This window comes from Balaenoptera musculus, chromosome 1 (assembly GCF_009873245.2).
Source record: "Balaenoptera musculus isolate JJ_BM4_2016_0621 chromosome 1, mBalMus1.pri.v3, whole genome shotgun sequence".
NCBI lineage: Eukaryota > Metazoa > Chordata > Mammalia > Artiodactyla > Balaenopteridae > Balaenoptera > Balaenoptera musculus.
In genome coordinates this window covers 116,683,921-116,705,043 of record NC_045785.1, presented here as the reverse complement: position 1 = coordinate 116,705,043, position 21,123 = coordinate 116,683,921, and the positions used below count along the sequence as shown (strand labels likewise).

At 57.7% G+C, this 21,123-nt stretch overlaps 1 protein-coding gene across 7 annotated transcripts; it reads left to right on the top strand.

The window, feature by feature from the left end:
- Nucleotides 1-535: 535 nt before the first annotated feature.
- IGSF9 (immunoglobulin superfamily member 9) lies at nucleotides 536-21,062 on the top strand. 7 transcript variants are annotated; one of them, XR_005020555.1, is made up of 22 exons: nucleotides 544-838; nucleotides 2,840-3,090; nucleotides 3,329-3,511; nucleotides 8,393-8,545; nucleotides 9,540-9,694; nucleotides 9,929-10,046; nucleotides 11,647-11,788; nucleotides 11,891-12,036; nucleotides 12,129-12,271; nucleotides 13,503-13,643; nucleotides 14,154-14,270; nucleotides 14,483-14,633; nucleotides 14,830-14,953; nucleotides 15,206-15,381; nucleotides 15,619-15,869; nucleotides 16,079-16,163; nucleotides 16,261-16,437; nucleotides 16,683-16,725; nucleotides 17,057-17,908; nucleotides 18,149-18,276; nucleotides 18,507-18,904; nucleotides 20,854-21,062. XR_005020555.1 is itself a non-coding variant. In XM_036857250.1 (21 exons), exons 2-21 carry the CDS (start codon nucleotides 3,033-3,035, stop codon nucleotides 18,686-18,688), a joined length of 3,525 nt encoding a protein of 1,174 aa, XP_036713145.1. In that variant the 5' UTR covers nucleotides 544-838; nucleotides 2,840-3,032; the 3' UTR covers nucleotides 18,689-18,982. The 7 variants fall into 7 exon arrangements, 6 of the variants coding, with proteins under 6 accessions (XP_036713198.1, XP_036713187.1, XP_036713145.1 ...); XM_036857250.1 differs by lacking the exon at nucleotides 20,854-21,062 and having other exon boundaries at nucleotides 18,507-18,982; XM_036857258.1 differs by lacking the exon at nucleotides 20,854-21,062 and having other exon boundaries at nucleotides 817-838; nucleotides 2,764-3,090; nucleotides 18,507-18,982.
- The last annotated feature ends 61 nt before the right edge of the window (nucleotides 21,063-21,123 follow it).

The window sequence follows — 21,123 nt, the reverse complement described above, 5'->3', positions numbered from 1 at the left end:
GTTCCATAAGAGTCATGAAGCATGTAGTCCAGGATCTGGCTCCCTGTAGGGGTTCAGTAAATGATCACTTATTTCATTCCTCCTCTCTCAGTCTCCCGTGCCAGGATGTCTCTCCCCTCTGGGCCCGTTTCTCTGGCTGGCTGGTGCTGGTAGCTAACTTGGCAACCTCAGGCTGGGAGCGCCACCTTCCCCTCTGTACACTGTGGGCGGCGCCTGGGCGAGATTTGGGAGCTCGCCAGTGCAGACAGGTATTTCCAGTCCAGCCAGAGAAGAAATGTGTGGAGGTGGGAATGGGGATGGGGGAGGAGATCAGAGGAGCGGGGTGGGTCCCCTGGGAGGAGGGCGGGGAGTCCTGCTCCCCGCTTGGTGCTCCTGCCCCCAGGCTCAGATTTCGACCCTAGCTGCCACTTCTGCGGTTAAGCCCGTTAGGGGAGGGGAGAGGGTCCAAGGTGGCTTACACAGGAGGGAAGGTGTGCAAGGAGCCAGCTGAGGGCCGGCTCCTGCGACCCCGGGAGCCCGGGCCCTGACCGGCGTAGCCCCTCAAGCTTGCGGCGGGAAGCGGCCAACCGGCCTTTCCACCCTTCGTTGTATCGAGCTCCACCAGGGGGCGACCCGGGCCCACGTGCCGGCCAGTCCTGCTCTCTTGAAACTACAACTCCCAGGCCGCTCGGGGGTCGCGCCCGCCTTGCCTCGCCTTCTGCTCGCTCCAATTGGCCGCCGCGGGAGGGGGATTGGCGGTCTCCAGGGCGACGGGAGGCGCTCTGGGCATCCGAGGCTAGGAGGCGGGTCCGCCCCCTATTGTGTAGCTGGAAGAGTGGAGCGGAGCGGTGCGGAGCAGGTGAGGGCGGGAGCGCCCTGGGGGCAATGGAACGGGGTGCCGGCGGGGGGATGGAGAACAGTGCGGGAGTTATGGGGGGCAGGAAAAAGCGGGGAACTTGTGGAGAGAAGTGGAATTCTTTGGGGAGCTGAACTAGGGGAGTTCTGGGGAGTGAAGTGGAATTCTGCGTGGGTGGATGGGCGGGTGCTCCCGGAGAAGTGGAGGAGTTCTGGAGGTAATGAGTGTCCCTGGGGGTGGGGGGATGGGGGGGTGGTTCTTGGTGGGTTCCAAAAGCAGGGAGAAGTTCCAGGGGTCCGGAGAAGGCGAAGGAGAAGGGAATTGGGGGCGGGGTACCAGAAGTGTACTGTGGGCTGAGGCAAGAGAATTCGAGGGAGGGAAATTCCAGGGAAGAGAGGATAGGAGAAGTGGCTGAGTGGCGATTCGGGAGGAGACAGGGAGTTCCTTGAAGCGGAGAGGACCTGGTGCAATTGGAGATCAGGTGCGAAAAATAGGAATTTGGGGGGTGGGAGTTGTGAGAAGTGGGGATAACTGGGATGGGGGAATGAGAGAGTACTGGGTGGGGAGACTATTAGGTGAGGACATAGTGGCGACAGAAGAGTTGGAAGGATCTTAGGAAAAGCAGAGGAATTCTGGGCAAACCTGGATACTGAGGTTTTCAGAAAACTGAGCCAGGAGGGAACTGGGGGTTCCTATGCATTTGGAAAAAGATATGCCCACGAGGTATGGGAGAGGTGGCTGGGGACAGTGGCAAGCAAGGGGGATGGATGTTTGCTGGTGAGTTATCAGGAGTTAGACATGCAGGGCCATTCAGTACAGGCAGGGGTCAGGCTGAGGGACATGGAGGATGTTTTATAGCCCGTCCTGAACTGTGAGGCCAAGAGTGGGGTGGAGGCCCGCAGAGCAGAGCCCACTTGGATCTGCCAGGCCCAAGGCAGCACCCCACCCCACCCCACCCCCACCCCCACCCCCACCCCCACCCCCAGCCCGCTGTGACTTCCCTAGATGCTCAGGGGCTGGGGCTGTCAAGAGTTCCTCCCCTCCATGCCCCAGGGCTCACTTTGTACACCCCAGGAACTCGTTGACTTTTTAGCTTCTCATGCACCATGCCCCTGGGGTTAGTGAAGGGAGAGCCTAGCAAACCTTAGGCCCCGAAGATATTGGAGGGAGACTAAGTGGGAGGAATTGGGTTAAGGCACTTGGGTCATGGTGTCTGGCAGAGGGAGGGCTGCCTGGCAGCATCAAGAAGAGGAAGTGGCGCCAGCCGCCAGCCCCAGGACCTGCCCAGACCTGGAGGATGCTGCCTGGGCCCCCCATACCAGCAGATGGGGAGGCAGTCTTCCTCTCCCAAGTGTCTGACTCATTCACGGCTAAAGCAGTATTGGGAGGCTGATGGAGAAAGAGGTACAGGGCCTCCAGCTTGCAGGGTTCACAGAGGCTGGAGAAATGAGGCAAGGATTGTGCTCTGGGGGCCATTTTCTCTGGGTTTTCATCCAGGCTTTGCCCTTAACTGGCTCTGTGCGCCTGAGCAAGGCTCTGAGATACCCAAGGTCTTTATTTGTCACCGTAGGGTGGAGGCGATAATACTGGTTCTACCTTGCTATCTGCTCCCTTGTTATCAGCATCAGGACTAAGGAAAGAAGAGGGAGAAGAGGCTGGGCTATGGGGGCTCTTCATCTCCCATACTTTCCTGAGAAGTCCTTTTCCAAGTGTATGGGAACCCAATTTCCCTCCTGGCTCAGCTTTCCAAGAGCCTTAGTAACCTGGGTATCCCCAGAATTCCTCTGCTTTTTCTAAGATCTTTCCAACTCCTCTGCTCCCCACATGTCCTCATCTGTCTGGCCTCCCCACCTGGCACCCCCTCACCCCAGCCCTTCCCCCACTCATCTGCTCTCCTCTCTCCTTTTTCTGCCTTTGCTCACCTCCAGCTTTTCTCTAACTCGGGGTTTCTTCTGGTTTCCAACATTGGCCCACTCTGCATGTTGCCTTGCATTTTGCATCTAGATCTGGTGGTGCTCCAGAAGACGGCTTCATCAGGTGTTACATGAGCCAAGCCCTAACTGTCCAGAAGAGTGAGAGCTGACCCCCGTTACCCAATCAGAAGGATTGACAGGGCTTGCTGGGCTGTGCAGGTCCCTGGGCCCCTCCGTCTGGGCCCCTGTGGATAGGAGGGGCCGGGCGAGCAGGCAGCTGGGCTATGGTTTGGTGCCTCAGCCTGGCCATCCTCAGCCTGATCATCAGCCAGGGGGCTGACGGTGAGCTGGACTCCCTGGGCTCCGGAACTCCCTGTTGGCCTTGGGGTGGGTGGTGGTCCCCTGGGGTTCTCTGGGAGCCGGTCAGTGGAGGGGAGGAACAGCACTGGTTCTGCAGAAGTCGAGGATTCCCTCGACCACTTCCCAAAGGCCTGGGGAGCCCACAAAGATCAAGAGGGTATCTCCCCTCCCAGCCCTGGTTCTGGTCCTCTGCTGTGTCCTCATGCCACCTGCCCTGCAGGTCGAGGGAAGCCTGAGGCGGTGTCGGGCCGGGCCGGGGAGAGCGCTGTGCTGGGCTGTGACCTGCTGCCCCCGGCTGGCCGGCCCCCTCTGCACGTCATCGAGTGGCTGCGCTTTGGATTCCTGCTTCCCATCTTCATTCAGTTCGGCCTCTACTCTCCCCGCATCGACCCTGCTTACGTGGGTAAGGCTTATCCTCCGGTGGGAGGTCGGGAGGTGTCCCCAACAAAGGTGGACTGGGTAGAGTGGGAACAAGACCTCTTCTTAACAACTCTGTCCCTGCCCCAACCTCATCTCCAGCTCCACTGCCTGAACTCTGCTTAACAAGCGTGGCTCTGCTCCCAAGCAGTGTCCATTCATTGAAGGATTCATTCATTTACACACACACACACACACACACACACAGACACACATGTGGTCTCTTTAAAACTCCACATGGTCTGTTCCAAAGGAGATCCTGCAGCCCTATTCCAAGTGTCCGTCCTAATTCTCTAATCGCTCTTTCTGGAGCTCATCATGAAACCTCCCAGACCGTCCTGATCCTTCCCCCTACGTGGCCCTCTCCTGGTCCCTGGCTCCGCTATCTTCTCACTGCCCTGCCCTCCTCCTCCCCTACTTTCTTAAATGCTAGTTTGGGTGTTCTAGGCTTCTAGGGAGTGGGCTGATGGGGCAGCAGGGTGGGTGGGTCTACGACCTATCTGCTTCTCCACTGCTTCTCATTCTGGGTACAGCAGAGTTCGTGCACGGGCAGGGTGGGCTGGGGATGGACCAGGCTCCCCTAAAGATCAGCAAGTGGATGGAGCTGGGCTGGGCTCCTGCTTCAGCTGGCTTCTGTATGGACTTAAAATAGCGTATAGGCCTCCTTAGGGGCCTTCTCCTGTGCCCCAGCTGGCTCCCTCGAAAGGCTCAGCTTCCTCCTAATCCCCGATGGAGCCTTAATCTGAGCGGTTTAGTGCAGGTCTCGGAGGGCAGTGTGTGGGAGAGCCTAGGGCTGGGGCTGCGGCCGCTGGGGAGAGAGTCTGGCTGCCTCCTCTTCAGAGGGGAAGCCCAGGAAAGGCCACCTGGGAGGACGTCGATGGGGGCAGGGGGACCCCCTCCCTTTTCCCTCTTTAGTTTGAATCCTGGGAGAAGCCACAGGATTGGCTGAGCTGTCGCCGCGGGGCAGGCTGAGCAGAGAGGGGAGGAGGCTCAGGCAGGTGCTGCAGAAGGGAAGAGTTTATTTTCAAACTGGGGGCAGTTGTTGGCAAACAGCCTGGTGGGAGCGTATGTGTCTGCACAAGCCCCCGGAGAACTGATGAAAGCGGGGCCCCAATTAGGACAAGTGGAGAGACAACGGCCGTGCCCACCAGCCCTCCCTGCCTCTGCCCGCCGGGCTGGGAGGGGCTGAGCTGCCAGGCTGAGGCTCCCGCAGATGCAGAGCGCTGCCCGACTGACGGCAGGGCAGGGGGAGGTGGAGGACGGGGGAGAGAAGGGCTTTTCCTGGGCTTCCCCCAGGGAGATGTGCAACTCTCCTCCCCGCACCCCCACCCGCTGCCCTCTGTCCTGTCTTGAGGTCCCTCAGGCAGACAAACCACTGGACGGTAGCAACTTTGCTACCTGTGGGTTTTCTTTCTGTCTCTGTGATGTTCCTCTGAGCTGCAAGTCTTTCTTCCTACCCCTGCCCTTCATGCCCACCCCTGCCCCAACTCTGGAGCTCCTGGTCGGGCAGGGCTAGTCTGGGGAGTCAGGGCCCTGGGGAGAGGCCCCTGCACCCATTAACCCTTTTACTGCCTCCCAGTGTGGAAGGGGCCTCTCAGCCTTTGTGTAGGGGACTCTGAACTGCAGTTGCTAGGCAACGGGAGGTGGAGGTTGCTAAGGACAATGCTGTCCTGTCATAAACCCTCTGGGCAAGCGAAGGGGAGATGGCCTGGGACTGTGTGTGTGAGGCCCGTGGCCTAGAATGTGGGAGGGACCATGAGAGAGACTGTTTGGAGCTTCAGGGATTACGCTGAAGAGAAGGCTTCCAATCTTTGAGGACTCTAGAATCCATCTAGCAGAGGAGACTGGATTTATAGACTAGTACAAAAGTAGTAAAAAGCAGTATAAAACAAGCCAGGACTAAATCCTAGGATGAAGTTAGCTGCTGTACGTAAAGAACCCAGCACGGAGGCTGTACAGAGTGCCTGCATGGTGTGAAACCGTGACTAGGCATGCAGAGGAAAGAGGGTCCACTTCCTCTACACCAGCTTTCCTGGGGTGGATCTTAGATCAGCTCTTCTAATTCATAGGACCAGCTTTTGGTCTTTGACTTTTGTGCTATATTTCTTGGGAGTTTCAAGATACCCCATGTGGCAGAAGGGACATGAATTTTCCCTCTGTCCTGAGTCATTTGATAAAAATCAGTTATCTTATCCTCCATTTAGAACAACCTGGCTCCCTCTGATCATCTCCCCTCACTACCTTTTAGCCTTGCAATACCCTCTGCAGAGTCACCTCTTCCTGGAAGCCTTCCATACTCCTCTTGCTTCTTAGCCTCTTGGAATATTTTTTAAACTTCTGTGTGTATGTGAACTTGCACATGTCCATGAGTGTGGATTCCCTGCCTTCCTAGAACCTGCAAGAATGGGGACTGTGTCTCCTTCCTCTATACTCCCCTGCATGTGGGGAGGTCCAAAGACACTCAGGCTCTGGCCCTGCGGGTGGAGGGGGGCCCAGGACTCAGGAGGATACAGGACTGCCTGCCCCTGGCCAGCTTCCTGTTCTTCTGTGACACTACAGGTCTAGCCATTCATACCTCACAGAAAAGTTAGGACATACTCTATGCTTTATTGGATGTTCTGATCAACAGACATTTGGAGCTGTTACCCATTGGCTACCAACATCCCCTGAGTGAGAATACACTGACTATGCTCAGTGATAAGCGCCCTGAGTGTCACTTGATCCTCTCACCAGTGTGCAATGGAGAGTACGCTGCATCATGAGAAAGAAGACCTGGCTGTATCCCTGAGTAGCTTATTGGAAAGAAGCTTAACATCAGTTCCTTCCTCTATAATGGAATTCTTGGAAGGATTAAGTATGGTGACAATGCCTAATATTACATGGCCCATATCCCAAACTCTATTTCCCTTCCCTCTTCTTCCTTCTTTGTAGCGACTGAAGATCACCATAATGAAAAGTTACCATCACACGGGACGTAGTAGAGTTCACAGGGAGTTCCCCGGTGGCCTAGTGGTTAGGATTCCGGGCTTTCACTGCCATGGCCGGGGTTCAATCCCTGGTTGGGGAGCAAGCCGCATGGCGCAGACAAAAAAAAGAAAAGAGAAAAAAGAAGAGGTCGCAGTGGGGTCTGTGGGGGTCCCGTGGCCAGGCAGTTTAGGGTTACTGAGGAATCCCACTGGTGGGAGGAAGGGTGTGATCATATTCAATATTTACCTGCACGACCCAGGCTTATCTTCTAGGTGGGGATTTAAACACCTAGCCCTTTAAGCAGCTCCACCCTTTCTAGAGAATCTGCACCCTTGGACCTCATTCTTGGAAGAAAAAAGTCACTTGCCTATGAGCACAGCGCCGGCCTCAGCCTGATCTTCTCCTCTTTTTTCCTGATGGCTTCAGGGCCCCCACAGGTTTTGATTCTATTTCAGAAAGATGGCCCTAGAGGTAGAATGCAAGCAGATCGGAGGGCCGAGTGCGTGAGCAGCTTCAGATTGCCCAGTCTTAGAAAGGGCTAAGTAGGGGCATAGTCTGGTTGCCTTTGTTTGGCATAACCCACAAGAATTAGAAAATGTCAGTTGTCCCTATCAAAGATCAAGGCGGGGTGGGTAGCTGATGAATGTGGAGGGCGGGAGGCTGGAGGCAGCGGGACCTCTTCGTGGACTGTTGGCTTGGCGTAACCCAGGTGAGAGATGCTATGGGACTAAACTAAAGAGAAGGTGGTAGAGAGGGAAACAGCATCTAGGAGGTAGAATTGAAAGGCTTACTGAACAAGCAGATGTGGGGGTAATGGAGAGAACAGTCTAGGTGACACCAGGTATCTGGTAGGGTGACGTGTGTTGGCACTGTTCACTGATACAGGGGAGAAGAGGGAGAAGGTGTGTCGTCAGGTGAGGGATGCAGCCAAGGTTGAATGCAGGCTGCTGAGTTCAAATCATGAGCTCATTCATTTGTTCAACCATTTTTATTTAAGCACCCGCTGATGCCAGGCACCATGCTGCCTGCCTTCCATCCACCCTACCTGGATTTTTTTCTCTCTCATTTTATAGATGAAGAAGTTGATGTTGAGAGAGAAGTTAAGGGATTTGGCCAGAGAAGTAAATGGCAGAGCTGGAGGCTAGGTCTCTGCGGCTCCCAAGTGTGTGCCTTGCTGGCTAGGCTGCACTGCCAGGGACCCACGAAGCTGTCTGGGGTGCAGGGCTCCGTCAGGGTGGGAGGGCGCTGTCTGCTTGCGCTGGGGCTGGGTGCTTTGTGGAGCTCTATGTAGTCTGTCAGCCGGGGCTTGGATGCCCTGGAGCGTGAGGGGATGGGGTGAGGAGGCTGCTGACCTCGCTGCCTGGCTGGTTTGGACTCTGGCCACCCTAAGGCGCTTAGGCCGCTGATAATAGCCCTGGCGGATTAGGGGCTTTGGTAGGCGAGGTATGGACCCCTGCTCAGGCCCCAGACACAGCTGTGGTTTCTGGGGACAGAGTCCTCTGGCAGGAGTACTCCCGGGACTCTCCTTACAAAAAGAGCTCAGGGATGGGCAGATTCTCTACGAATCCAGAGGAGACTAAGTGTCGGCTCTTCGAGCCCCTTCCCCCTACAGTCCTGGAAGCTGGGCGGAGTTCAGTGTCCACCTGCTGCTGCTTCTCTGGTTTCTCTTTGTCTAAGCTGGGTCCCAGCTGCTGAAAGGCAGGAGCCATCAGAGGGGCTGAAGGGAGAGACCTGCCCTCAGTGACCCCAACCCCATCTGCGCCTCTCTGGACCCCACTCTATCAGGGTAACTGGGAGACGCTGAGCCTGTTCTTGACGTCTGAGAATGACCAGTGTGACCAGGGGCCTGGGGCTCCCAGGGGGTCCCTTCAGCACCCTTGATCCAGGGCTCCTCCCCCAGGGCGTGTCCGGCTTCAGAAGGGGGCATCTCTCCAGATCGAGGGGCTCCGGGCTGAGGACCAGGGCTGGTACGAGTGCCGCGTGCTCTTCCTGGACCAGCACAGACCTGAGGACGACTCTGCTAACGGCTCCTGGGTGCACCTCACAGTCAATTGTATGAAGCTGGGAGCAGGCAGGCGGTGGAGGAGGGAGGGGAGAGGAAGGAGGAGGAAGGGGAGGGGAAGGAGGAGGGCGGGGAGGGGAAGGAGGAGGGTGGGGAGGGGAAGGAGGAGGGTGGGGAGGGGAAGGAGGAGGGAGGGGTGGGGTAGGAGGAGGGCGGGGAGGGGAAGGAGGGGGGAGGGGAGGAGGGCAGTCCCGATGCCCCACCCTTGCTGACACCCCTTGTTTTCTGGCTCTCTGTTTGCATCTTACCCCTGCCACCCCCACTCCTGCCCTTTCAGTTCCTCAAACCTAAATCCAATCAGCCTTCTCGGCTCTTTGCCAGGAACTTCCTCTTCCTCTCTCTTCCCTGCTCCTGCCTCCCTGGCCAGGAGAGGGTAATGGGTAGGAGGGGATAAGGGGTTTTTGAGCCCTGAGTGACACATCACTCACACATATACAACATTTTGTTTTTTCAAAACACCTTTTAACGCAGTACCTCATGAATTCTGTCTCAACCCTAAGAAGCAAGGAGGTCATAATTAGTCCCATTTCATAGATGGGGCATGGGGAGACTGGGTCATGCCACTGATTAGTGGCAGAGCAGTGTAGAACTCAGGTCTCCTGACTCCCAGGACAGTGCTTTTCTAGAGGGCACCTAGCTCTCTCCCAGCTCTGAACACCCAGCCTGGTGCTCAGCTCCCTCACCAACTCTGCAGGCCAGTAGGGGGACGGGCTGGTGTGTCCTCACTGGGTCCTGGGTGCAGCAGACAGGGTGGCCCTGGGTGCAGCAGACAGGGTGGCCCTGGGTGCAGCAGACAGGGTGGCCCTGGGTGCAGCAGACAGGGGGGCCCTGGGTGCAGCAGACGGGGCCCTGGGTTGGGGATTCCTATGAAGCTGGTGGGCTGATGGGCTGAAGGCTGAGGCCCTGATCTGTCTCTCTGGTTCTTGGACGCTGCTCTTTGGGCTGATGGCCCCTCTGGCAATCCCTGATGCCTCTCTCCTTGCAGCGCCCCCTCAATTCCTGGAGACACCTCCCCAGGTGCTGGAAGTGCGGGAACTGGAGCCTGTGACCCTGCGTTGTGCGGCCCGCGGCAGCCCCCAACCTCGTGTGACTTGGAAGCTCCGAGGACAGGACCTCGGCCAGGGCCAGAGTCAGGTGCAAGTGAGTCCCAGGGCTGGACAGGGTGGGCCAGATAGAGTGTGAGGCAGGCAGTGGCCTGGGAGCGGGGCTGGAGGCCAGGAGGCTGGGAGACGGGCTGGAGGAGGGACTTGGCATTGGCTTCCCTGAGCCCAGCACATTGCCTCCCTCTGCTGGCCAGCCTCGGAAGTGCGGGGTCTGAGGCCCGCCGTCGGCAGGGGAGACACAAGGGTCCGTTCTCACCCACTCTGACTCTAGGTGCAGAACGGGACGTTGCGGATCCGGAGGGCGGAGCGAGGCAGCTCCGGGGTCTACACCTGCCAAGCCTCCAGCACTGAGGGCAGCGCCACCCACGCCACCCAGCTGCTGGTGCTAGGTGCTGTCTCGGGGGAGGGCGGGGAAACAGGACACACACGTGAGAGGACTGACCTGTGGCTGGAGGTGCACACAGCCAGCAGCCGGGGGGGAGGCTTGTGCCTGAGGGCAGGGGCCCTTGGAGAGGGAGGGAGCTCCCAATGCAGGCTCTTCCTCTAAAACCAGCATCTTGCCTGTAAAAGGATCAGAGAACGGAGATAGACATTTAGTGCCAGCAATGTGGTATAGTGAGAAGGGCATGGGTGCTGGTGTTAGACCATGAGCCATGGAACCCCCTTGACCTCCAGTTTCCTCATCTATACAAAGAGGTTCCTATGTTCCTCGCAGGATTGTTACAAGAATTAGGTTCAGACGAGCACAATGATCATAGTAATTCCTGGCCAAGCCCTTCCCCTTAGAAAGAAAGCTGAGAAGTAGACCCTGCCTTCATGGAGCCTCTTATCCACAAGGGGAGATAAGACGCAGTGGCGAAGTGCTGCTCTCCTGGGTACTGTGGGAGAGGCAGTGCTGGGCAGTGGTGCAGGGTGAAGTCTGGTGTTGAGAAGGCCTGAGTATGAATTTGCCTTCCCCGCTGATCTCGGGCAAGTCACCTCACAGTCTCTCTGCCTCTGAGCCTTCGTTTCTTCACCTATGAAGTGGAGACAATAATTTCTACCACAAAAGGCTCTTGGGAGGATTAAATGAGGATAGTGCAGGTAAGGTGCTCAGCCATGCCCGGCATGCCTGTAAGTGCTCTATACACCAACTCGTATCATTACCACTTATTACTGACCACTCACACAGTAGGAGCCCAGAGAAGGGAAACAGCAGTGCAGCTGCAGACGCTAGAGACGGTTTGGCAGGGGCTCTGTGGCCTGGCCAGGCTCTCAGGGAAGAGCATTCTAGACTGCGGGTTCAGAGAGCAAAGGCATGGAGATGGGAGTGAGTCTGGCATAGGCACAGTGAGCTGCCCATACGGACCTGAAAGAGTTCACAAAGACTTGACATATGAAAAGATAGTTGGCCAGGCAGGGGTTACAAGGGCCCACAGGGCTGGGTCAAGAAGTTTGAGCTTAATGTGCTAGGAGCCAGGAGCTGTTGTGGGTTCTTGACTAGAAGTGTTCTACGGCCAAAGGTGGGGGGGGACATTTCTGCATGAATGGCCATCAGAGTGGCAGTGATGGCGGAGCCTGGAGTCAGGGATTGCTGCAGCATCCTGGGGTAAGGTACTGGGTACCCGGATTAGGGTAGGAGACAGAGGTGATTTCAGATGTGACAGATGAGGGATGGAAAGGGTAGTGGGTGTAAAGGTGTAAAGGGTGATCAGAGGGGTAAAACTGATTCCCCCTCCTCAACACACACACACACACACACACACACACACACACACACACACACACGGGAAACTGGGTGAATGGAGGTGATGGGAAGGGGAGCTGGCTGGGGCAGAGGAAGAACCTGTGTTAAATAAAAGGGTTAGGACCTGTTTCCATTCCCAAGGCTTTGTAGCAACCAGCCCTGTATTCCAGAGAGCGGAGCTGGGAAGAACTGTAGAAGTGACCCTCAGGGTTCCTGGAAGACTGGGCTGAGGCCTCCCCTTCCCCGTGTGCTCCCCCCGACAGGACCCCCAATCATCGTGGTGCCCCCCAAGAACAGCACGGTCAATGCCTCCCAGGATGTTTCCCTGGCCTGCCAGGCTGAGGCGTACCCCGCTAACCTCACCTACAGCTGGTTCCAGGACAGCACCAATGTCTTCCACATTAGGTGGGGCATGGGGTGGGGTGGGCGTGGGGTGGGTGTGGGGAACTGATGGGCAGTCTGAGTCCAGCAAGGCCTGGACCCCCCTGCCCACATGCCACACTGCAGCCGCCTGCAGCCCCGAGTGCGGATCCTGGTGGATGGCAGCTTGAGGCTGCAGGCCGCCCAGCCTGATGATGCGGGCCGCTACACCTGTGTACCCAGCAACGGCCTTCCGCGCCCACCCTCGGCCTCTGCCTACCTCACTGTTCTCTGTAAGCCTGACCCCAGCTCCCTCCCCAGACTGCTCTCCTCCCCTGGGCCAGGCCAAGCTCCTCCCCGACAACTTGCCACTGCTTCCCCCCAGACCCCGCCCAGGTGACTGCCATGCCTCCTGAGACACCCCTGCCCGTGGGCATGCGGGGGGTGATCCGGTGCCCGGTTCGTGCCAACCCCCCACTGCTCTTTGTCAGCTGGACCAAGGATGGGCAGGCCCTGCAGCTGGACAAGGTACAGGCTTGGGGCAGGGGAGAGAGGGCTTAGCTTGGTGGTATTCTAGTCAGGACAGCTGGGGTGGCATTAGATCAGTTCAGTGACTGGGAAACATGCACTTCGTATCAGGTGCTGTGAAGGTTGTTGCATGGGGAACAGGAGCAGAGACACCCTGCCTAGAGGGGGCAGCACAGCCGCGCAGACACTCTGCTAGAAGGCCAGGAGGCGGCGGGCACCTTCCTCTTAGGGCTGGTTGAGGATAGATCAGCAACAGCTTCTGGGACTCTGGTGATGGGCCTTGAAGGGTGGAGAGACATTCCGTGCAGAAACCAGGGCCCAGAGGCAGGAAACAGTGTAGTGCATTTACGGCATAATGAGTCTACCAGCTGGGGGGGAGCTACAGTGCCTATGGGGACGTGACTGGTGCAGAGAAATCTGGAAAGACTGGTTGGGACCAAAAGGAAGAACTATGGATGCCAAGTTAATATTACCTCATTCCAAGGTGACTGAGATCTTTTGTTTGTCGGCAAAGACCACAAATTCTTTCTGGGCTAGTATTTCATCTTTTAATCCTAGTCTCCCCAGGGCTACTGCAACTGTAGTGGTGCTCAATAAATTTTTGTCTAAGGTTTAAAAAAAAAGTCCAAAGGCATTCGGAGGCAGTGAAGTTGCTTGGGCAACCGTGTGATAGGAATGGAGAGGAAGAGACTGGACAGACAGAGGGGGTGCAGAGGCTATTGAAATGAGAGTGTGGGTGAGAGGTTACGAGGCCTGAGTTAGAAAGGAGGACATGAAGATAGATGGGACAAAAGGCCTTCCCAGGAGGACAGACGTGGAGTGTGAGACAGAGTGAGGAGTCAGATGTTAGCCTTTAACACAGAACTAGGGAAGCCAGGAAGAAGAACCAATTTGGGGTGGAAGATGCAGAAAGTAATCCCGGAGTGCTGGGAAGACAGCAGGCCGGGAGCCCCACACCGCTCAAGCTCAACCCCAGGGTGTGCCATGCACACTGGATTCCCTGTGAGTGGCTCTCCTGGAGTCTGCAGTCCCAGTCTTCACCCCCATTGGTAGTGGCCCCTCTGTAGGAAAGAGAAAGGAAGGATGGAATTCACAGAGAGGTCTGGCCTAGGGGTAGGGTTGTGGCATCCTCTGCATAGATGTGGGTCCCTCCCGCGCATTGCCTCTCTCCATCTCTGGTCTGGCGTCCGCTGAGTTTCTCTCTCTGGTTGTCATCTCCTCATGCCTCCAGTTCCCTGGCTGGTCCCAGGGCCCAGAAGGCTCCCTGATCATTGCCCTGGGGAATGAGGATGTGCTGGGAGAATACTCCTGCACCCCCTACAACCGTCTTGGCACTGCAGGGCCCTCCCCGGTGACCCGCGTGCTGCTCAAGGTGAGGCTCGGGGGGCCAGTGGCAGTGGGTCAGGTGACCGAAGATGCCAGCCTAGTGCTGACACCGTGCTGACAGGCGGGTGGGACAGACATATGTGGGGAGGGAGTGGGGCTTCCCAGTCTGTGGCCATGGCAGCAGCTATCAGATGCCATCACAGAGGTTTTTGCAGAGATGGTGCTGGGGAGTTGGGGCGTCGGTCACCTCCACACAGTAAGATATCCTGCCTGCCCCGACCCTTTAACTTGGACCAGGCTGCCTTTCGCTCTAGAGAGGAGAGTGGGAAGCAGAGGGCAGGGTGAAGGGTGTTCTGCAGAGGTTTGTACATCTCCAGAGAGGCCCTGTCTCTCCAGCAATGTCCCTCCAGCCCCCCTGCTGGGGAACAGAGAAAGCTAGAGAGACACTGAGAGATGGAGACAGACGCAGCGTGACGGGGGCCCCGCAGAGGGGAAGTAACGACCCTCACGCAGCAGTGTGAGCGAGCCCCCTCCCAATGCCAGATGTGGCTTACAGGCTCCCCCAGCTTTTCTAGAACGGCCCAAGGAAGAATATTTCCAAGAAGTAGGGCGGGAGCTACTCATCCCCTGCTCTGCCCGAGGAGACCCTTTGCCTACTATCTCTTGGGCTAAGGTAAGGCTCCTGACCCCCACTCCTCCCATATTCACGCCTGCTACGCCCCTGCCTCTCCATGCCCCTGGCTGTTCTGTGGGAGGGAGGAGGTGGGGAGGAGACGGCTGTCAGAGGCAGGGCGGGGAGGAAGCTGGAGCTGCCCAGAGAGATGAGCGGCGCCCTTGGTGAGGGGCGGCTGCGTGTGGCCTCAGGGCTGACCAGTGGCTCTGTAGGTGGGCCGGGGGCTGCAGGGCCAGGCCCAGGTGGAGAGCAACAGTAGCCTTATCCTGCGACCATTGACCAAGGAGGCCCACGGGCGCTGGGAGTGCACGGCCAGCAATGCTGTGGCCCGAGTGGCCACCTCCACCAACGTCTACGTGCTGGGTTAGTGGGGGCAGAGCCAGCTGGAGGCAGCCATGTGGGAAGGAGACGGGAATAAATCATTTTGGGGGGCCCAGATGGGGGATGTTGGGTGGGGAGCCCCTGGGATGATGGGTGGAGGGCCGAATCCCTGGTCTCCCCCTGGCTCTTTGCTGTCCCTCAGGACCCTGACCATCATCCCTCTGTTCCCCCCACCCAGGCACCAGCCCCCACGTTGTCACCAATGTGTCCGTCGTGCCTTTGCCCAAGGGTGCCAATGTCTCCTGGGAGCCTGGCTTTGATGGTGGCTATCTGCAGAGATTCAGCGTCTGGTACACCCCATTGTGAGTGACCTGCCCCTTCCATCCCTCTCCCTCAACACCCTGATTCTCTCTGGCCCTCTGCCCTTTCTCCCACCCCTCTATCCCAGCCCTGCCCTAACTCTGCTGCCCGAGTTCCAGAGAATCTCAGGGATTCATGGCCCAGGTCCTGAGACCCTGGATGGTGGAAGGGAGGGGAGAGGTCAGCTCTCTGGACTCCAACCTTCCTGTTCTTCCTAGTTCGTGAAGTGCCCCCCATTTCCTCCTGTCCTCCAGGGCAAAGCGTCCTGACCGAGCCCACTACGACTGGGTGTCCTTGGCGGTGCCCGTGGGGGCTGCTCACCTCCTAGTGCCAGGCCTGCAGCCCCACACCCAGTACCAGTTCAGCGTCCTCGCTCAGAACAAGCTGGGGAGCGGGCCCTTCAGCGAGATCGTCTTGTCTGCCCCTGAAGGTGAGAGACCTCTTACCCAGAGCAGCAGGCAAGGACAGGCAAGGGCTGTAGGGACCTGGGTGGGAGGGGGCAGAGGTGCTGGGCAGCTTGGGGGCCAGAGGGCTTTGTGGAAGATGATCCAGGCTTGTCTTTAGGGGCTCTGGGAGAGCAGCTGGGCACCCGGGGATGTCGAAGGCCAGAGGAGCAGGGGACGAGCCCTGGAAATCTGATCTTTACAAGTCTCTCTGTCCCATTCAGGGCTTCCTACCACACCAGCTGCCCCCAGTCCTCCCCCAACAGAGATGCTGCCTCCCCTGCCCCCTCCGAGAGGTCTGGTGGCAGTGAGGACACCCCGGGGGGTGCTCCTGCATTGGGATCCCCCGGAACTGGTCCCTAAGGGACTGGATGGCTACGTCCTGGAGGCACGGCAAGGCTCCCAGGGGTGGGAGGTGCTGGATCGGGCCGTGGCAGGCAGTGAAATGCAGTTGTTGGTGCCAGGACTTATCAAGGTAGGTGTGGGAGGCGGGCACAGGGAGGGTCCTCCCAGCAGCCCTCCAGCCCTCTGCTCCACTCCCCAAACCTGGTCTCACCCTGATTTGACTATCCTCGCCTCCGGCTGTCCACTTCACCCGTACCTTCCAACTGCAAAGTCTTTCCGAACGGGGTTGGGGGTGGGCAGTGCTGAGCCCTGACCCCCTTCCTGGACCCCAACCCCCAGGACGTTCTCTACGAGTTCCGCCTGGTGGCCTTCGCCGGTAGCTATGTCAGTGATCCCAGCAACACGGCCAACGTCTCCACTTCTGGTGAGAATCTGGCAGGAGGGCAGAGCCCTGGGGATGGGGGGGCCTCGAAGCCCACTAAGTCGTGGACACCGACCCTCCCCCGTGGCCCTTTGCCCAGGCCTGGAGGTCTACCCCTCGCGCACACAGCTGCCGGGCCTCCTGCCCCAGCCAGTGCTGGCCGGCGTGGTGGGCGGGGTCTGCTTCCTGGGCGTGGCTGTCCTCGTGAGTATCCTGGCCGCTTGCCTTATGAACCGGCGCAGAGCCGCGCGTCGCCACCGCAAACGCCTCCGCCAAGGTAGGCCACCTGGGGCCCGGCCAAAGAAGGGCCCCGCCCCTCCATAAGCACCTCCTGCCTGGAGGAGAAATCCCTCCCTCCTGCGTGGGCCAGGTGTGTTCTCACAACCCGTGGTCCTGCTTCCCCACTGGCCTCCACTTTTCCCAGGCAGATGGGATTGGGCGCCTGGTGTTGGGTGAGAGGGTCTTGGGCCCTGGTGGGGCTTGGTTTTGCCTGTGTCACCTTTGGTTCTCCTGTCCTTACAGATCCACCTCTTATCTTCTCTCCGGCCGGGAAGTCAGCTCCCCAGTAAGTCCCTCCACTTCCTTGGCTTTCTTCTGCCTTCTGTGAGCACCAGGGTTTTCTGCTTCCTTTTCTGCACCTTGGGGAGGGGTAGGAGAGGTGGAACAGAAGTGAGAGGGAGGTAAGGATGGAAGTGCAGAGGCCCCAGCCTGGGGGCTGGTCCAGTGTTGCCTGTGCCTTCCCTCCACTGCTCCACCCTTCCACCATGTGGGTCCTTTTCTCCCTTGCTCTCCCTAGCTCTGCTCTGTTCTGCATCAAACCTCTCAAGGCCTGACGCTGGTTCCTGGGAGGGGGACTGGCCCCCTACCACAGACCCTGATCTCCTGTCCTTCCCCAGCTCTGCTTCGGGCTCGGGCAGTCCTGACAGCGTGGCGAAGCTGAAGCTCCAGGGCTCCCCAGTCCCCAGCCTGCGCCAGAGTCTGCTCTGGGGGGAACCCGCTGGACCCCCCAGCCCCCCTCCGGATCCTCCACCTAGCCGAGGGCCCTTACCCCTGGAGCCCATTTGCCGGGGACCAGATGGGCGATTTGTGATGGGACTCAAGGTGGGGACCTCCCAAGAAAAGTCAGGCCCTGAGCAGGCTGAGCCTCGGACCCCAGCTCAGCGTCAGGCCAGGTCCTATGATGGCAGCAGCAGCCCCAGTGGGATGCCCCAGCCCCTCTGCATTGCAGACATCAGCCCTGTGAGGCCCCCTCCAGCAGCGCCTCCCAGTTCCCTGCCAGGTCCAGGACCCCTGCTCCAGTACCTGAGCCTGCCCTTCTTCAGGGAGATGAATGTCGATGGGGACTGGCCCCCCTTGGAGGAGCCTGCCCCTCCCCCAGATTACATGGATACCCGGCCCCGCCCCACCTCATCTCTCCTCCACCCCCTGGACTCCCGCTCTGAGTTCCCCAGGGCAGCGCTTCCTGGGGCCGTGCTTGGGGTTGGGGCCTCCCCAGAACCCCCGTACACAGCACTGACTGACTGGACGCTGAGGGAGCGGCTGCTGCCAAGCCTTCTGCCTGCCGCGCCTCGGGGCAGCCTCACGAGCCAGAGCAGTGGGCGGGGCAGCGCCTCCTTCCTTCGGCCCCCCTCCACGGCCCCCTCTGCAGGAGGCAGCTACCTCAGCCCCGCTCCAGGAGACACCAGCAGCTGGGCCAGTGGCCCTGAGAGGTGGCCCCGAAGGGAGCATGTGGTGACAGTCAGCACGAGGTGAGGGCAGTCCCTGCCCAGCCCTGCCCTATCCAGATTCTCCCCACCCCTCTCCTATACCGTCTGCCTTCTCTGCTCCATTCCCACCCTGGGACCAGGAGAGCTGAGGTCCTTTTGCTGAGGTCCAGGGATCTTCAGAGGAAACCCATGGCCCACCCTCAGCTTGGGGTCCCCGGGTTCAGGCTTTTCTGGCTACCCTCCATTGCTCCACCCATACCAAACGTCTGTCACTTTTAACAGGAGGAACACATCTGTGGATGAGAACTATGAATGGGACTCAGAATTCCCAGGGGACATGGAATTGCTGGAGACTCTGCACCTGGGCTTGACTGGCCCTCGATCCCGACTTGAAGCTGAGCCAGAGCTAGGTGTGGGAGCCCTCCAGAAAGGCAGGCACCCCTGGCCTTGCTGTCCTGCACCCACACCCTTAGGACCCAGTTAGTTCCCAGCTGGGCCCTGTGCCCCAGGCCCTCTCCTCTTGCTGTCTTTGCTTCTCTGCATTGGCAGGCCCTAGAGAGCTTCATGGTGCCGGTGAACCACAAGACTTCACCCAGGGAACCTTAAGACTTCTTCCTTCCATTATTCTGCCCTCTTGCAGGTGCGAAGACTCCAGAGGAGGGCTGCCTCCTGAGTACTGCCCACGCTCCTGGCCCCGAGGCCCGCTGTGCTGCCCTTCGGGAGGAATTCCTGGCCTTCCGCCGCCGTCGAGATGCTGCTAGGTTCCGGCTACCGGCCTATCGACAGCCAGTCTCCCACCCTGAACAGGCCACTCTGCTGTGAATGCCCTAATGTGAGGCAGGGTGAAGGCACACGGACCCTGCAAAGAAGGCCCCCAGCAAGACCTAGCTCCAGCTTGGGACACTGCCCCTCCTCCTTTGGTGCTCAGGCACAGACCCTGACAGCGGGCTTGGTGTGGGATGTATGTGCTGAGCCTCTAGAGTCTGGGGACTGGAACAGGGATCTTAGGTCTGCCCGTGTGTGTGTGAGTGTGTGTGTGTGCACGTGCGTGTGTGTGGTGTTTGTGGTGTGGGTGAGGTTTTTTTACAGGTGAATAAAGAAAGTCTGAAAAATCTTTCTGTGTGTCATCTGCTTTGAATCTGAGAGGGAGGTTGGAAAATCCCTGAACCCTAAAAAAGGAGGGTACTCTTCCTGAATGAATGGACGTACGTTCAATATCCATTCAAAAAGCGTTTATTGAGTGCCTACTGAGGTCAGCTATTGAATGCCTACTGAGACCAGCCATTGAGCTAGATGCAGAGGAAGTACAAAGTTCACAAGACATGTCTGCTCTTGGGGAGTTCTTTCTGGTCGGTGAAGCAGGCAAGTAAAGAAATAGTTACAGTATGATGTGATAAGTTCTGTGATAAACTATGTGTTGGTTATTAAGGTAGCACGAAGGAAGGACTCAGCAAACAGTGAATGCTTACAGCTTGCGCTGGGATAAATTGGGACGATTGCAGGCATCATCACAGGAAGTGAGAACAATGATAATAGCCAGCAGCTGAGCACTCACTATGTGCCAGGCACTGCTGTAAGCTCTTTACATGTATCATTTAATTCTCTACCACTCTGAGGTAGGTAGTACTATTAGCTCTGTTTTATAGACTAGGGAACTGAGGTGTACAGTGCTTTGGTAAGTTGCCCAAAAGTCACAAAGTCGGTGATGGATAGAGCAGGTGAGAAGTCAGTCAAGGGAGGAAACGCATCCCAGGCAGAGGAACAGCCTGTGTAAAGGCACAGAGGATTCCTTGGCCTACCAGGGAATCACTGGAATATAGGGGTAGGGAGGATCGGGCAAGAGAGAATGGAAAAGTGGGAAGGCCCTGTTTTTTTTTTTTTTTTAATTATTATTATTTTTTAAATTTATTTTTGCCTGCATTGGGTCTTCATTGCTGCGCGCGGGCTGTCTCTAGTTGCGTGGAGCCGGGGCTACTCTTTGTTGTGGTGCGCGGGCTTCTCATTGCGGTGGCTTCTCTTGTTGCGGAGCACGGGCTCTAGGCGCACGGGCTTCAGTAGTTGTGGCACGTGGGCTCAGTAGTTGCGGCACACGGGCTTAGTTGCTCTGTGGCATGTGGGATCTTCCCGGACCAGGGACCAAACCCGTGTCCCCTGCATTGGCAGGCGGATTCTTAACCACTGCACCACCAGGGAAGTCCGGCACTGGTTGGTGATGCACTTGAAAACCAGGCTCAACTGGGTCTTCTATCATCTATGAAGAACTCCACTGATGGATGTAAGCAGGGACTCCACCCCAGAGGGACTGCTCAACTGAAGCCTGAAAACAGGGAGGGGGGAGCCCTCCTTCAACCCCCAAACGAGGCTCTCCTCCACCCTCAGAGACAGAAGAACTGCCAGCCTCCTCCTCCACTGAGGGTTCTTTTGATTCCTCCAGGATTAAGAAGAGGTGCCAGGTCATAGAGGAGGAAATGAAGGGGAAAGAAGTCAAGTCTGGGGACTTCCTTGGTGGCGCAGTGGTTGAGAATCCACCTGCCAATGCAGGGGACACGGGTTTGAGCCCTGGTCCGGGAAGATCTCACATGCCGTGGAGCAACTAAGCCCGTGCACCACAACTACTGAGCCTGCGCTCTAGAGCCCGCGAACGACAACTACTGAGCTCATGTGCCACAACTACTGAAGCCCACACACCTAGAGCCTGTGCTCCACAACAAGAGAAGCCACCGCAGCGAGAAGCCTGCGCACCGCAACAAAGACCTAACACAGCCCCAAAATAAGTAAATAAATTATAAAATGAAAAAATAAAATTGTTTAAAAAAAAAAAGAAGTCAAGTCTGAACCCTGGGCCCCAACGCTGATCATGCCTCTTGGGCCCTGGGCACGGAATGACCTCACTGCTAGTCTGGGGCTTGAAGAAGGTGGGGAGCAAGACCACCAAGACCAGGAGTTGTCCTGACCCGCTAGCCCCAGTCCTGCCACACCCTAGACAGCTGTGTGTGTGTGTGTGGAGGCGGGGGGACGGGGGGGGGGGGGATGCGGTGAGCGTCTTCCTGTGCCTCCATTTACCTAACCACCCTTTTTAAACCAAGAGGTTTCTTCCCGCATAAAAACGCCCACAGTCTTGAGCTAACCTAGGCAGAAAGTTTCCCACTGGGGCACAAGTTTAAGGACTCTGGGGTAGGGGTAGAGGTTCTCAAGAGTGTAGGCTACTGCCTCCAGGTCCTTTAACTCAGGTTCTTGTCCACCGCCCCTCTCTTTTA